The sequence below is a fragment of the Pseudopipra pipra genome, chromosome 9 (assembly GCF_036250125.1).
Source record: "Pseudopipra pipra isolate bDixPip1 chromosome 9, bDixPip1.hap1, whole genome shotgun sequence".
Lineage (NCBI taxonomy): Eukaryota > Metazoa > Chordata > Aves > Passeriformes > Pipridae > Pseudopipra > Pseudopipra pipra.
In genome coordinates, this window is record NC_087557.1 from 12,312,200 (window position 1) to 12,328,534 (window position 16,335).

General features: G+C 38.1%; 2 protein-coding genes across 2 annotated transcripts in view; both read left to right on the forward strand.

The window, feature by feature from the left end:
• Positions 1 to 8,325, forward strand: part of CDC14A (cell division cycle 14A) — a 56,379-nt gene extending 48,054 nt beyond the window's left edge. Inside the window, 1 exon segment of the mRNA XM_064664576.1 lies at positions 6,549 to 8,325. The gene's annotated coding sequence lies outside the window, so the exon portion shown is untranslated.
• Positions 8,326 to 9,690: 1,365 nt separating this feature from the next.
• GPR88 (G protein-coupled receptor 88) lies at positions 9,691 to 16,106 on the forward strand. Its single transcript, XM_064664590.1, has one exon. It carries the CDS (start codon positions 11,371 to 11,373, stop codon positions 12,460 to 12,462), a length of 1,092 nt encoding a protein of 363 aa, XP_064520660.1. The 5' UTR covers positions 9,691 to 11,370; the 3' UTR covers positions 12,463 to 16,106.
• Positions 16,107 to 16,335: the final 229 nt, after the last annotated feature.

Here is a 16,335-nt window from a genome sequence, read left to right on the forward strand (position 1 = left end):
TTATTTGCAAGGGAGTTTTTGAATATTGCCACATCCTTTCAGTTTTTTGAAGTTGTTTCACATCTAATGTGACTGTTTTTCCCTACTGCATGGGATTGAGGTAAACTGTATATAATTGAGGCTTCAAATGGATACAAAAACCATATCAGTTTTTCTATGAGGAAACAAATTCTAGAACAAGAAAACTGCTTTAGTTTAACTAATTAATTTAATTACTTCAGGCACAGAGATAAGGAGAGGGATGAAAAGCTGCACAGCAAGCAGGGAATGTTTGTTTTGAGGCACATCAATGAGTCTTTTATTTGTTCATGAATTCTGATTGCTCTGAAGAGTCATCCTTTTTAGGTGTTCCCACTCTTTAATCCAGCATGCTTACAGAAATTCAGTCCTCAGGACTGACAGAGCCCCAGTTGGGGGTAGTACACCAACAGTGGTTGAGAGCAATCAGTCATCTGAATAACTAAGTGGTAAAGTGACTGATTTGATTTTTTTCTTTTTAATTTCTCATTTTCAATATTGTCTCATATTGAATGTAATGAACAATAATTATTTAGAGAGTCAGTCCATTCTTGTTCTTTTCAGTTCTATCTTTTGTAAATTATATGCTGCCAGCAGCATTTCTTTGAGGTTTTTTCCATATTCTACTTACAGCTGCCTATTATGCATTAAATATATGCATGTAAGCCTACATGCAGTGCCCTAAGGGGAAGAAAACACCTTGTAACTGTAATGTGACTTAGTTATGAAAATAAGCTGACATCTTTCACATTTGGCCAAAATTTACAAGAGTATTAAATGGTAATATAAACAATTACAGGAACAATAAGCATGTTTCCTCAAACAGCTTAAAAGGTTCAATGAAAATACAACATTTTGAAAATAAAAACTGTCATCTCCTTTGGAGAGGTAGTTGCCATACCTTAATGCTACAAATAATTCTTAACAATGAGAGCAAAGTTAGTGGGCTTGTTCCTTAAGCATAGGATAAGAAGTTAATTATTGGTGCCACTTTGTTTCTTTTTTATACCTAGATATTTACAAAATTCTAGGTTAGCACTGGGTCTCTCTTTAATCTTATAAACCCTTGAGGTTCAATATAATGGCAGCGACAGAAAAATTTCCCAAATATATGTGGGGAGAGGGCTGGGCTTACAGTGTAACTGACTCTTCCACTGTTGTAGCATGCCTTTCCTTCTTAGATAAAGGTGACTTAGCAAGAGGGAGAAAAACAAGGAATGTTAGTTACTGCTTAACTTAGAGAAGAGAAAAGGAGCGGGTGAAGAGGTGAAATAGCCATCTTGACAGCAGAGAGGGACTTCGTGCTGTGTGCGTTGGGGTGAAGAAGGAAATCAATTGTTGTCTCCTTGCAATTAGAACTGTGAAGTGATTTAAAACCGATTTAAATGAAATATGTTAAGCATAGTATAAAGTTTTAGGTTGAGTGGGAAACGGTGAAGAAAAAAGTGCTTTCTAAAATGCACATTTCTCCTGTTTAAGAACATCTTTAATTTTCTTCCTACCTATCTTAATGACTTAGTAATGCATGGAAGGATGTAAGGGTGTAACCTTTGAATAATTCTTGGCTTGATATCATTTGCTGTTGAGGAGTAGAGGTTATACCCAGTTGAATACAGCAAGATCTTTATATGAGATTCTATATCCAGTCCTCTTTGAAGAGTGAGGTGAGATAAAAATACTATATTTTATATAACATATACTGCAATATGAAAAGCAGCATTTCTTAGGAAGAATCATGCCATGCAAAGTCTATGTAGCAAAGTACAAGTTTCTGATTTACTGTAAAGTAATATTCTTTCAATATAATGGTTAAAAAGTTTTCCTGTTTGGAATATGTTTTTCAAATATGTTCTGATTAATGCATTTGCTTCTAAATATACCATATGGCCCTGTGCATCTCTCACAGTCACAGTAGAATACACTAAATTGTTACCCATTTTATGCACAACTGACTGAGTTGAATGTAGTTACTGTGATGTCACGATGTGTAAGACAAGAGTAGATTATTTGATCATTTAGTCTCTGAATGCTTTGTGCCTGGTAGTGAGCATCTCACTGGCTTATACAGATGGCTTATTTTGAGGACAATATAATTTTTCTGAATGATTAGTCCCACTGATTGAACACAGTCATGCTTAAAACTATTTCACTTTTAACCTGCAACTTTCTGTTTGTCTTTATTATGTCACTGTTATAGTCCTTTATTATCTTATTTTCTTGTCATGAAGACATCTCGTGCTAGTCATCTCAACTTGATTTTCTTTTGATAAGCTAAGTTGGCTCAAATATCCTTTTGGAAAATGTTCAAATTCTGTAGTTTTTGAAAATCTTTCTGGTCCAGAAAGCTGCTACTCAGTGCTGTCCTGCTCGTTAGTCCATAGCTTGTTTTATCTTCTTAACTGTAATATGTTGGAAGTTTAGGGGGAGGGAAAAAAAGAGGTCTTGCCATCGAAAATACTGACTTGTATTTTAGTGCCATGTCCTGCATTCCCCATGGGTTTTCTTGGGTTTTTTAATGTGGAATTTTGTGGAAAAGCATAATTTTTTTCGCCATCCCCTATTCTTAATGGAACCAATTAGTCAACCAAAGATTTGTTTTTTCTTACCACTTCAACCACTGACATCCAGCTATTTTGCTTTTGGTGATATGCATCAGTGGGCTGAAGCTCATGAGCAAAATATGGAGTAGCATCAAGCCTTAATACCACTTCTGGCAGAATTCTGTTAAAAACAGAAAGAACTGCAATGTAACACAAACCCTTTCTGCAGCAAGACTAAGGTTTGGCTGTCAAGGCTTCCAAGCAATTTCACCATTGAAAGCAGAGAAGTGGAAATCATTAAACGGAATTCTAATTGGAGCACATCAGATAAGGTACCTGACAGAAGTCTATTACATATACTGGTGCTTTATGCTTATTCACTTAGCTTAGCTCATCAGAGGACTCTTGAATGATACTGATTAATTACCTCTCTCTTTTATTGGCAAAATCTCCCTTACCTGAGTTAGATATCAAGCTAACCAGCTGTAATCACATACTCTATTTTAGAAAAATCACCTTATCACTCTTATTTGTCCTTCTTTGTTAACTCTCAACATCAGTGGTGCAGGAGCATTTTAAGATGGTTAGGACAGTATTTTTTCAGTTCTCATTTATGTTCTTCAAACTCATTAGTGAGAAAATTTTGAATTTCATTTTTATGCAAGTACTTTTTTTTCCCCCCAGTATGGAAGAGAGTTATTCACTGCTCTTTTTTTTTTTTCTGTTTTGTAATGAAGCAACATTAATACTGCTGTTCCACGTCCTATTTAACAAAAAAGAATAATAAGAAATAACCATGACTATGACTTCCTGTTGTTGTCAGCCATATATTTTTCCTTAATGGTTTTTGTCCTTCATCAGTGCAAGCTTAAAATCCACTTCTTTTTATCATGTTTATGCTGATGAACTAAAAGAAAATCTTGATTTTCAAAGAATGGAAAACTCGCCATTCTAGCCAAATAGAATAAATATTTTATTTGCAAATTTTACAAACTGGATGTTTTGATTAAACAGAATGTCTCACAATTATAATTTGCAGAATTATTCTTTTCCGGTAGAATCACATTTAAGGTACAGTAATAAGATTTTTACTTTTTTAAAAAAACATCTCTAAATTCAAATATCACTCTTAAAAATGTATTTTCATTGGAGAATATGTAACTGGGTAGTCTTAAGATGAGTCACCTTTTGCTTCTATAGCTGTCATGGAAACTGGTGCAATTGAAACATTTAAAAAAAAAAGGGAAGGTAGCAGTACTTTAAAATGCATATACATCATTATACCTGTAGAATAGTTTCTTTTAATAAGAACTTACTATTAATTCAGGACAGCATTTGCAAAAACATAGACAAATGCTAGTGCATCTCACTGATCTGTAAATTTAGCAGATGCAAAGGATCACTTCAAGTGTGTCTGCATTTTCTGTAATATATCCTGAATTAGTTTATTGGGTCTTGTGTATTCACAGTAATTCTTGCCTACTGCAACACTCCTAATTGCAGCGGTGTTTTGGGAGAGTTGATGCTCAATGCAAAAAACTTAAATTACATTTGTGCAATTATCTGGGAAAAGTACATGTTCAAATCTTACCAAATAGCCCTAAATCCTACAGGGTTGTTCCCTATTAAAGGTAACTCACAGCTGACTTGATCCTGAAGTTGAATGTGTGCAAATACAGTTCTAGTGCCTGGGTGGATCTGTTGCTTATTTTCTCTTCCAGGAGGCTTTCTGTGCCTAGTGATTTAAGTAGTTGCTTTAACATGAACTTCATTAGATATCCTTGTGTCTTAATTCTTAGTTCTTTGGTTAAATGTCTGGTACTTGGGTATAAAATGCCAAACATGACACAGCATGGGACCACTGTAGAACACATTGAGACTTTGACTCCATTAACTGATTTTATACTCATCATTGCAATTCAGCAGTCAGTTTTCTTTGGTTTTTTCCATCTATTTTTACCTCTATTTCAATAAGATTTTAAATACGATTTTGTTAAATCCAGATATTACTTGTAAAAGTGGATTGGGGCTTTTTGTTTTTAATAATGCTTTCAGAATCATAGGCCATACTTTGAGTCACAGCAAATGTAAATTTTAAAATAGAAAACTCCTCAAAAGATTAAAAAAAAGAAAAAAATCTCAATTACAGGCTTTGAAACATTACAGTCAATCTCTTCAGACATGTGAAGAGATTTAAGAGCACAAATTACTTTTCCTCAGAAGCAAAAAAAACCACCAGAACAACAAACCTTCCCTGCTATATTTTAATTTTCCAAACTCAAAAATGAGTATCTGTACTTTACAATAGCTCAGTTGTTAGGGCTATCACCATGTTTTTAGTAATAGAACTTTATGTGAAATCACATAAATGGATGTTAATCTTGAAAATAATCCTGTTTAGATTTAATTATTTCTGTATATTCAGAAAATCGAAAAAATAAAGGACTGGTGTTCACAGTTCTTTGTCAGCAAACACTGACTGCTTTTAAGATCACCAAAAGTGTACAGTGCTTTCTGGTCATCTTTCATCTGTCCTAGCTATAAGTAATCTATTACTGTACAACATATGAGAGTATATAATTAAATTTCATCCCTTTTTTTTAATGTTTGTTAATCAGCTTTACTTGGAATTCAGTTTTCATGAATCCATTTCAAATACTGCTCTAATTGAGTGTAACTGTCTATTATTAAAATACACATCTGAAAATGAGACACCTTAGAGGATCATTAAGAAAGAGGGCAGAAGTTTCAAGTGCTCATTACTGAAGACCTATTCCTTTTGCCTTGCCTTTACTAAAACCAGACCCTTTTTAGTCAGTGGTATTCAAATCTATATGCTGTGACAGCACCTCTTCTTCAACCTAGGAAAGAATATCCAGATGGTCTCAGATCTTCAAGATGTGAAAATACATTTAAAAGACAACTTTGGAAATATACACTAAGATTTATGATATAGGGGGAAAAGTGTTTTTATGATATTAGTTAGAACTCTAGAAGTTTATATATCTATTATGCACTTCTACTAATGGGTTTCACTATGGGTGCCAAAGAGCATTTCTGTAGTGACTGGTTATGAATAGTAAGAAAATGGAAGGCAAGACTCTGAGGTTCTGATCTGTGTTAGGACTCATGTTGGTCTCCAGTAGTTCTCCCTAATTCTGCTGCAGTTCTTAAATATGCTTGGGGTTTTTATTTGCTATTTGTTTATAACCATACTAATACAGTGATGAGCTCTCTCATATAAGACTTATTATTCATCAGAATGACTTCTTAAACACATCTGTGTATGAGCTAATAAAATGTTTGGATAGTGTCTAAACTGATTAATAAGTTTTTAATAAAACCTTAGATTTCAGTAAAAACAGAAATGTCAATTAATACAGAATAAATACAGTAGACCGGGTTGTACTTTCCTCTTAATTATACTGACTTCTTACTAATCCAGATGAAACATTTGCAGTGCTTCATTTTCATCTGTTTTTAGTAATCATGGATAAATTTATGCATATGCATAATTGTGCTGTTGTAGCTTTTTTTTCCCCCTCAATAATTAGCTACACCATATATTTCCTATATCATTATCTCAATCAACATCTAAGGTATGCCTAATTTTTTACAGTAGCACTTGGACTCTCATTCAGGATAAGGGGAAACAATTCAATTATACTAACAGCTATCATATATGTCCTCAACACATTTTAAGGTATTGTTTTAATGTGGTATTTTAGAGGACTTTTTATACTTTCTTTAAGAATCTCAAGAATTTGTTTGGAAAAGTAAGTGTAGATACAGGAAAGTTGATGGATTCAGACTTTAGTTTCTTCTGTTTTATTCATCTGTACCTGTGCAGAGATTCAGATCCCCCTCCAATTCTGTTTATTTTTCTCCTTCCTGTCCTTCCTCTACTCCTTATCTTTAAGTGAAAGATACATATTATATCCAAATACAACCTCTTCAGTGAGTTTTAATCAGTTTTTCTTCTCTGCACAGTCCCTTCAGTCTGAGTATGTTCAGTACTAAAGCCTTGCTGCTTTGGTGAAACCTGCTGAGCTCTTCAAATTGATGTTCTTTATGAAGGAGAAGAACTGAAAAAAAGCTGCTCATTAAGAGGAGGAATCTTCAATACAAGCTTAACACCAAGAGAAGACCTCTTAACAGGAGAAATTTCTTGTTAATGACTACTGCAGATGCATTGATGTTGAATTTATGGAAATTACTACCCCATGTTATATACACATTTAAATTTTTTTATGTTGAGACAGCTTGAATATATTTCTAATGAGTTTCATTAAGACATTTATTAACTTGTGTACAGTGTTAAAATATCTATTAAGAGAATATTTTGGTAAACTATAAAAATAATGTAAAAATTAGAATATATTTTAATTTAGTGTCTACTTTGCTACAAAAATGTGTATTTTAAAGAATTTGTACATGTTTATCAAAGATATAAAAATTTTTTATGAACAAGATGTTTTTCTTGTTTAATGGGTCCATCATTATTGCTTGAAGCCTCATGTAATTACTCTTTTACTAATTGGTCTTCTGGTAACTTGATGGAAGTCCTAACTAATGAGAGACTAGTTGTTACAATATCAACTAAAAGCACTTGATAAATAGTCTGCTCTCCACTTTCAGCTCCTAATGTTTCTTAAGGAAACACCATGAAAGAAAACTAAAGGGAAAATATTTGTTGAGATATGATGTAGTTACATCTTTCACTGCAAAGAGAAAGTAATTTATTTTATGATTTAGTTGTACAACTAAGACTTTCAGTTTGTTTTAAAGGAATCTTTTGGTTTTGATGTAGAATGTTAAATTTTGCTATGCAATATATACTGCAAAAATGAAGGCAGACCAAACTGAAGTTGGTAAGAATGTACATATACAGTGAATTCAGCAGCACTGCATACTTGCATGTTTTGAACCTACATTTGGCAGTATGTGTACAATTTCCTTAGCAACACACACTAAATGTTGGAAGTATATTAAATTTTCATTTCTCAGTTGGATGCTTCATACACCTTTAGTTTTTTTGTTAAATATATAGTTTAGGTAACCTCCTGTATCATGGAATATTTTTGCCAGTAATAAAGATGCTCTTTAACATATAGTTAAATCAGATGTTATTACCAATGAGACTTAGAATTAAATGGTGTTACAGTGAGGTCCTAGAGACCAGGTGTAAAATTTTCAGAACTCCACAAGGGCATAGTAAGGAAAGTAATGAGATGATTTGATTTGCCACTAATCTGTAAGACAAAACCAAAACAGATTTGTTACCTATTAGTTTTCCCAGTATCTACAGAATCTTGAAAAAAAAAAAAAAGTAAAACTTGGTTGAATTATCAGGTTTTTTTCCTGAAGACCTGTGAATGCCCTGCATTTGCTTTACAACTGAAGTAAAGACAATGTGCTACAACATTTTTTAAAAAGATCAGATCATAAATTGCTATAGCAAGTTGTACTGGAAGTGTTAATAAGCAAAACTGAGAGCAGCTAAAAAAATCATTGAATAAAATTTACTGTACTTTTTTTGCAACTGTGTATATGTAACATATACACACACGAAGTAGCATATGTGTGTGCATATATATAAAATATACTGTATATGAATTATAGAATAATGGTAAGGTAATTCTACCTCTTATAAAGAATTTTCTCATGTACTTTGTTATAAATAGTTTTCCTTAATAAAATATTAATTTTGAAATGTAGATATATATACATATACAGCTAATTGATAATAAAATGCCTGTATAAGCCAGCTTCCTTGTTTCTTGTTTTCTCTTAGAACTGTTGATGCAAACTAATGTGATTTGATTTCTAAGTGAAGATAGCTCTTCAAAATCATCTTTTTTCTTCTAAAGCATGTAATGTATTTCTAAGTAGGATGATATTGCAAAAAAAAATTAGCATGATAGATACCTTTTTTAACTGATCTAACTAACCTTCTTGTATTTGCTTCTTGTGTATTTGCATAATGTCAGGTATGTAATCAACATGTTGATATGATGTAGGGGCTGTGTTTCAGAATACCATAATTTAAAAGCTGTGTCTGAATAGAGGGCCCTTTTTAAAGGTGTAACATGCCTTTTTTCCATGTGCAACAGGTTTCTTAGTCCCACCAACAGCAGAGTCTTTGTCCATAAGAATCTCAACATGCTTTCATTTAGCTTTTTGTCCTTCCTTCGTTCAATTAAAGATTAGTCACAAATGGTTTTAACATTGTTTGACTCCACTGCTGATTTTCAGCAGATTTGTTGCATTGCATGATAATTTATTTACAATACTTAATATTCCTGTCTAGTAAGTCGCTACTGCGATAGGTGGTGTGGACAATATGTAACAGTTCCACAGCCCTTCTAAAGGAATAGCAAAGCCAGGAATAAAGTAGATGCTTTAGAAGTTGCCCAAATTCTAGTGACAGTCTAATCTAAGAACACAATAAAAACTTCTGCCACTGCATTCAGATGAATAATAGATGATTTGGATATGTAAATATAAAGGGAAACCAGCTAATTAAAAAGTTTCTAGTACATAGGAATCAACCTTGGCCTTTTTCTAGAATTCTGTTCCTTTATTATATGAAATACATAAATGTCAGCTAATGTACAACCTTTTTTGTGCTTAAAAATGAATTATAAGTAAGTCAGTACTCTGTAACAATCAGCTTCTAAACAACAACAAAAAATTTGGGGACAGCAAAAGGTTCTTTTAGAACCATATAGCTTTTAATAAATACTCTGAAACTTATTTCATATTCTCTGTTCACCTATCCTTGAACTTTACCATTTCTGTTCCTTCATATATAAATAGATCTTGTTCTGGGAGAACAAGCTGTAGCACATAAGATCTTAAAAGACAGGAATGGATGTGTTAAATAAATCTAAAGGTCTCTAATGGGCCTATGCTACTGTGGCTAGTATCTTTTGAAACTGTTAATCATCTCTTTTTAAAGTATGCTTTATGAAGCTTTTTGGTTAGGGAGCTATTTCTTGTTGCAAATTCAGAGAATATTTTTCAATTACAGTACTGCAGAAAGAGGAGGATTTTAGTTCCTATAATAACTGTTCTTTACTGACAGCTAAACAATGAAAGGCCTCAAAAGGTTTGACACTTGATTAGATCTACACTGTAAAGTGCAGCAGGCAAAAAATATGGTAATTAAGGGCCTGATCAAGTAAATCACTCAAGTATGTCTTTAACCTTAAGCACATGAGCAATCTAATTAAAAGAGAGCATAGATATTCATGTTAGTAACAAAGCCACCTTTGGATCAATAGTTCTGTCAATTGCAAACATGAGCCTTCCCGTCCAATAAGAAATGTGCTGTATTGCAACAAAATAACCCATTAACCCACACAAATTAACTTTGTTAACTTAAAGAAACGCATATTGTAACTATAACTACCTCCTAATATATGATGTTGGTATTGTCATTTGGTAGCATCGCGAGTTACGAATGTCTAAAAATACCTTGCAAAGGTATCTTTGGCCAATGTACAGATCATACCTTATGAGCTGAGATTGTTTGCTTCTGTTGCCTACATATAACCTACCTGCAAAAGCAACTTTTCTCCTTAACTCATCACAAAATTAATCAGCATTCTTTTTCTGGAAAGCTTTTGAGAGGAAACAGAAGTTCTTTTACTGAGTTTCTTAGTCTTTTCCAAGGGTAGAGTTCTTGGGAGAATCCCACTACTAATTATTATCTGTTTGGAATGGGACTGTTAGTTCCTACTCTTCAACAAGTTTTTAGTCCATTTGAAAACCTGCTACTTGTCTGTGAAGGAACTAATTTTGGTGTGAGACCATTTCAGATGCTATGCTGGTTCTGCGTTATCTGTGTACTTACCAGCACCAGTGTTCACCTCCAGCAGGTTGGAAATGCAGGATTTCCTGCAGGCTGAGACAGGCTGAGGTTTATGAAGAAATGTAAAATGTTTAGACTGAGAACCAAATAAGAAGTAATGTCTTACCAAGGATCAATGTATCTATTGTGTTTGAAATATTTAATTTGGAAAGTATATTGCTATTATAGAGCAGTTCTAAAATTAACTAAGCTTGCAGAAGCATAGTGAGCTTTCTTTTAACAAAAAATAAGATCAGAAAAAAAATCAGTTTGAGTATTTAGCAGAGGAGTTTCTACAGTAAATAGATTGTATTTCAGACAGAAGTGACTGATACTAGTTTGAAACCTTGCTTCAAATGAAAGTTGTGTAAATGGGTTAGAACCAGAAAACTGGTAAGGTAGGGAAAAAAAGAGTCAGACTGTGTAGTTGGAGTATTTCTGGAGCATGATAGGGTTTGGTTTTTTTTTTTTTCTTCTTGATTTAACAAGTTGAAAATCTGCTGAATAATTCATGAAGAGTGGAAGGGCTGAATCTTCCTGGAATGATATACAGTGTGCGTACTGTGGCACAGGAGAAACTGCAAAGCTTTGTATCAGTTGCTGCCGTTCCTGCTGCCGACTGCAAGGTGCTGCTGCTTTTGGTGTTTTCACAGCTACAGAAACCTCAGTCGTGCTCTGGTCTGCCAACAGCCATTTGCCTCCCTATGGACCCACCTTCACTAGCTACAATCTGTGGAATCTCTTGCTGCCTACCTGCCTTGGACACTGCTGTTCTCTGGATCGTTACTGCAAACTGTGTTTTCTGCACCTTGCAGCTTGTATGACTGAAACCTGCCTTAGAGTCCCTCAGCTGCACATCCTCCCGTGTGCTTGGTGAGGACTCCTGCAGCTGAACTTCTGACCCAGACAAGGATGGGATTTACAGGGCAAAGTCAAAACTGAGCTGCATTCAGCGAGATGCCCAACGCCTCTTCCTGGAGTGCTAGCTCGCCTCTGCTGCTGCTCTGGGAGGACTCCTCCGGGACCCGCATCTTTCTCTCGCTGCTCTACGCAGTCTTAGCTATCTCAGGGACTTTATCCAATGTGATGGTCATCTATTTAGTCTTCTCCTTCAAGAAGCTGCAGACAACCAGCAATGCCTTCATCGTGAACGGCTGTGCGGCAGACCTAAGCGTGTGCGCCCTGTGGATGCCCCAGGAGGCTGTGCTGGGGCTGCTGCCTCCCAATTCCTCCTCCCTTCGCTCGGCGGAGTATCGGCTGCTCCGAGGGGGGCTCCTGGGCCTCGGCCTCACCGTCTCGCTGGCTTCGCACCTGCTGGTGGCTTTCAACAGGTACGTGCTCATCACCAAGCTGCCCAGCGTGTACCAGGCCCTCTACCAGCGGAAGCACACGGGCTGCATGATCGGGCTCTCCTGGGCCCTCGCCCTGCTCCCGGTCCCGCTGCTGCCCGGGCTCTGGACCCTGGGCTCGGCCCAGTCGGACGGCAGCTCTCGCTACACTGCCCTGCTCCTCGCCCTGGCCGTGCTGGGCCAGACGGCGCTGCTGCTGCACTGCTACCTCGGCATCGTGCGGCGGGTGCGGGGCAGCGCCAAGCGGGTCAGCGTCCTCAACTTCCACCTGCTCCACCAGCTGCCCTTCCCCGCCGCCCCGCCGCCGCCCCGCCGCTCCCAGCGCCGCCTCAGCAGCGTCTCCGTCCTGCTGCTCTGCTGCGTGTTCCTGCTGGGCACCCAGCCCCTGGTGTGGGTGAGCCTCCTGGGCTTCTTCCTGCGCCCGGCGCCGCCGGCGCTGCAGGCCGCCAGCTGGCTGCTGCTCTGCTCGCTCTCGGCGCTCAACCCGCTGCTCTACACGTGGCGCAGCGAGGAGTTCCGCCGGGCCGCCCGCTCCGTGCTGCCCCGCGCCGAGGGCCCGGGGGCCGCCCCGCGCCCCAGCGCCGCCGCGGGCGCCGCCGCCGCCCCGCCCTGCCCGCAGCTGCCGCGCCGCCGGGGCACGGGCACGGCCACGGGCACGGGCACGGGGAGCGGCGCCAGCGCCGCGGCCGCGCCGCGCTGAGGGACCCGCGCGGGACCCGCTGAGGCCGCTCCCGCCCGCCGGGCAGCCGAGCCGCCCCGGCCCCCTCCGCGGCAGCGCTCCTTCCTTTACGCATTCTCCTGTCGCTCCTCTCTGAGCCCGCGCGCTTCTCCCCAGCTCCCTTTCCCACCGCACGGACAGGCAGCCGCAGGCTCCGGCTGCTTTCCCGAGGCACCGGGACGGACACCAGAGCGGGATGTCCCGTCCGCCCCCTCAGCCCCGCTCCCGCTCCGCCCCCGGCAGCCGGGCAGGACTCCAGCCAAGGCGGTGGATTTGGGAATCTGGGAAAACCGGTAAATATGGCAACGCACGTAACTGTGGTTATACTCTAAAGATTTCAGTATGAGACAGGCATCTAGACAGCTCTTTCTGAGATGTACTGCAAGTTTGTTTTTGTAAAATCGATGTGATTCTTTCAGCGTTTGAAGTAGCTCTTTGAAGTGAGCTCCCTGAACACCAGGTTCGTTTGTGAAGAGCTGACAGGTGTCTCATTGCACACACAGACACCAGGAGCTGCTTCCTTTCCCCGAGGTTACCTAATCTCTATGCTCCAGCTTTCCCTGGCAAACTTCTAGATGATGCTGTCTGTGGAAACTGTTAAAAAGGAAAACACATATACCTTTGTGGATCCAGTCTGGATATTTTGTTTTGAAACCTCTTTAAGACCTGTTTTGGCAAAGGTCTCTGCCTATGTTAATGCACTTGATAAAATACAACACAGTATGGAGGCTGGTGTTGTCCATCTAACCTTGTCACCTCTTCAGTTACCAGTTTGTTGTGTTTCTCTTAAATGCGTTTTTACTGAAGTGTGATTTCACAGCCTCTGCTAAATACAAAATGACAGATTCTCTGTGGCATTTGGAAAGGAGACAGCTCCTCACACTGAAACTGCAGTGGTGAGTGCTGCGGCCCCATTCCTCCAAGGAATGATCTTAAAATCCTTATATTTCCTTCTCTATTGCTTGACCACCTTCTTCCTCTTTTCCAATGCAGTTGCTATTGTTTTTATGTTGATGATACTCAGTGCTCTGTTTGCTTTTTTGGCTGGAAAGAAGGTAATTGTTTTCTGAATCCATGGTCATCCACAAGCAGTATCACCTAAATTGCGCTTACTTGAGAAGAAGAATGGACACATGGGAACATCTGAAATTTTGTCACAGCAAGTTTGTTGTGACAAACTTGTTTATTATTTGTGTATTAACACAAACTTAGCAGCTCTCTTGAGGATATTTGAACGATGGGACAATAACAAGAAAAAGACATACATGACAGGTATAACATAAAAGGCCCTCTGGCTATATTTTATAATGCTCAACACGCTTGCCTTATCTGATGATGTTTGAGTTTCCACAGAAATTGCTTTAAGAGTAAGGGAAGAATTTCGATTTTTCTCAAATTTAAGAGCTTCTAGGTGTCTGTGATACAACAATGCATCTACAATTCCCATACCAATATTTAATTTTTCGAAATAAAAAATCCCCATCATCACAGAAAAGATTCTTATCAAGGTCGGGATTTGACAAAGACAAGGAACAAAGGCTTGAAAAGGAAAATTTAAAGTATTATCTTGACATCTTGAAAATTTATCAATATCCTGAAAACAGCTTCAGCCACTTGCAAGGACCTGTGGGAAAGTAAGAGAAGTTTCCTTGAGTCTGAGGCTTACAGAGAGCTTCTTCCTCCGTCTTGGAGACAGTGTTCCTCTGAGAAGGATGGGTAGGGCTAGCAAGGAAACATGGACATACAAGATATACAAGATTTGTTTTATCAACACTGTGCACATATCTTGGAGAGTGAAAGAGCCACTCTAACCTTGTTGTAATCTCTCATCCCAGTCAGAGCGGCTGTGCTTCGGCTAACTTTGTGCAGCAAATGGAGAAGGAAAACTGTTTCAACCACAGCTATACCAATACTGGAAAATATTCTGGTTCACTTCCAAAATAAAGCTAAACCAAGGCCCACCCAAGGGTAGGACCCTGTTCAACTATAAAATCATCCTTAGGCTGGAACCCACAGAGAAGGATCCGCATTACCACTTCCCACCATAGTTAAAGGGACTGAAGACACTTGGTAAAGCACAGTACTGGGCCCATAGGCAAAAAAAAATCAAACTTTAAAATAAAAACTTAGGCAACTCTTCTCCCCTGTTTTTGGCTATGGAACACATTAGTCTAGAATTAAAGCAATAACCTGTTTCAGAATTCAATGTCCAAACCATCAGATAACTGGAACTTCTGGGCTTCTTCCCTTGTAAAATAGCATGCAAATTAAATCTGAAATGCCTGTATTTTATATAGACTACATTTTAAATGTAAACATGTATAAAAATACTATGATGTACAAAACTCCAGACAGCTATCCTTATGCTATGCATCAATTCCAGAGAACAACTGGAAATCCCTTGGAAAGTTTGATGTAATTACATCTGACTGTAAATCTTTAACTGTTTTAAGATACTCAGGTGACCTAAATAGCATTACACAGAATTTTAATTTAAAGTAATTAAGACAGAGTATTTGTCTCAAGATCAGTTTCTCTGAGAACTTACTGCTCAGAAAAGTTCTGTATGCCTTGCTCTACAGCCATAATCTTTGTATTCCCACATTGTAAATACTCCATGGTAAACTGCAATGGAAACTTGGCTTAGCTCAACTTCTCCTGGCTCTGTGGTGCTGCTTCTTGGTTAAGAAAATGGATCTGACTGTCAGTTTTTGTCATCTGTGCTTTACTTTAGAGCTACATGTGTCCACTGCTAGTTTAATGCTGACTTTTCTTCAGTGCGAATTTCTGTCATGCTCAAACAACTCATTACAGGCAAAAGGGATATGTTGCCAATTGTCATTTAAAATGTCTTGACCAAACAACTTTCAAGAGTTGTAAATGAAGATGATGGAGCATCCTGCCAGCAATTTCAATGAGGTTTGCTTGAACCAAGTAGCTCCTTTGCTCTGGTGTTGTGCCAAGCCAAGTTGTCTGAGCATGGCCTAACGCTGCCCTTCCTGGAATGGCTGGCATTCACATATATTAGCTTGCTTCACTTATATTAGATGGGAGGTGTGATGTCATTAAAGCATTGAATTTATTGTACAGTAGTGGAGATCAGCCACGTTATTCATGTGCAATGGGTGCCTGTTCCTTTGCTATTTTCTCAGGGGTTCTAGAAATTTGAAGGTAAAATTGTGATGCCTCAAAATAACACCCTAAGGCAAAAATATGGTTATTGTGAAAATTGCTTGTAGAGGGTGTTCATGAAGTTATAGTTTGGATTAAATCTTTTGAACTTACCCTTGATTTAAGGTAGTTATAAAAAGCCATAGAGTTGTTTTCTGGAATTAGGTAGCCACAACAATATGAGCCTCCAGCAAAACTGGGCACTCACTACCCTAAACAAAGGTGTGTAAAAAGTACAGGCAGCAAAGTGGAGCTGGGAAGATATGACAAGAGGAGATGAAGATAGCAGGATGGGGGCATTAATGGTGTGATCTTGAGGACACAGAAAAACATCTGAAAGCCAGAAGAGGCCTGGGATTATGATGAATTTGACCATCTCAAGTTATTTGATTCTTTATATATGTGAGGAAATAGAATTCTATGCTTTTCATAATAAATAAAAACATGAAATTGTACTCTCAATTTCTTCTTTTAACAAAGCATACAGTACACCAGCAAATTTTCTTTAAACTCTGAAATAAAAAAGGACTAAAGGTATGAATTGCATCATCATTCTTGTGGAGACTGCATTCAACAGCATGACTGGACTGACAAGCAGAGATAACATCTTAGCTAACCTCCAGATTCAGTCAGCCCATAAGCACATTGTGAACCTCTTTTTTCTACCAAGTTGATGCTATTTTT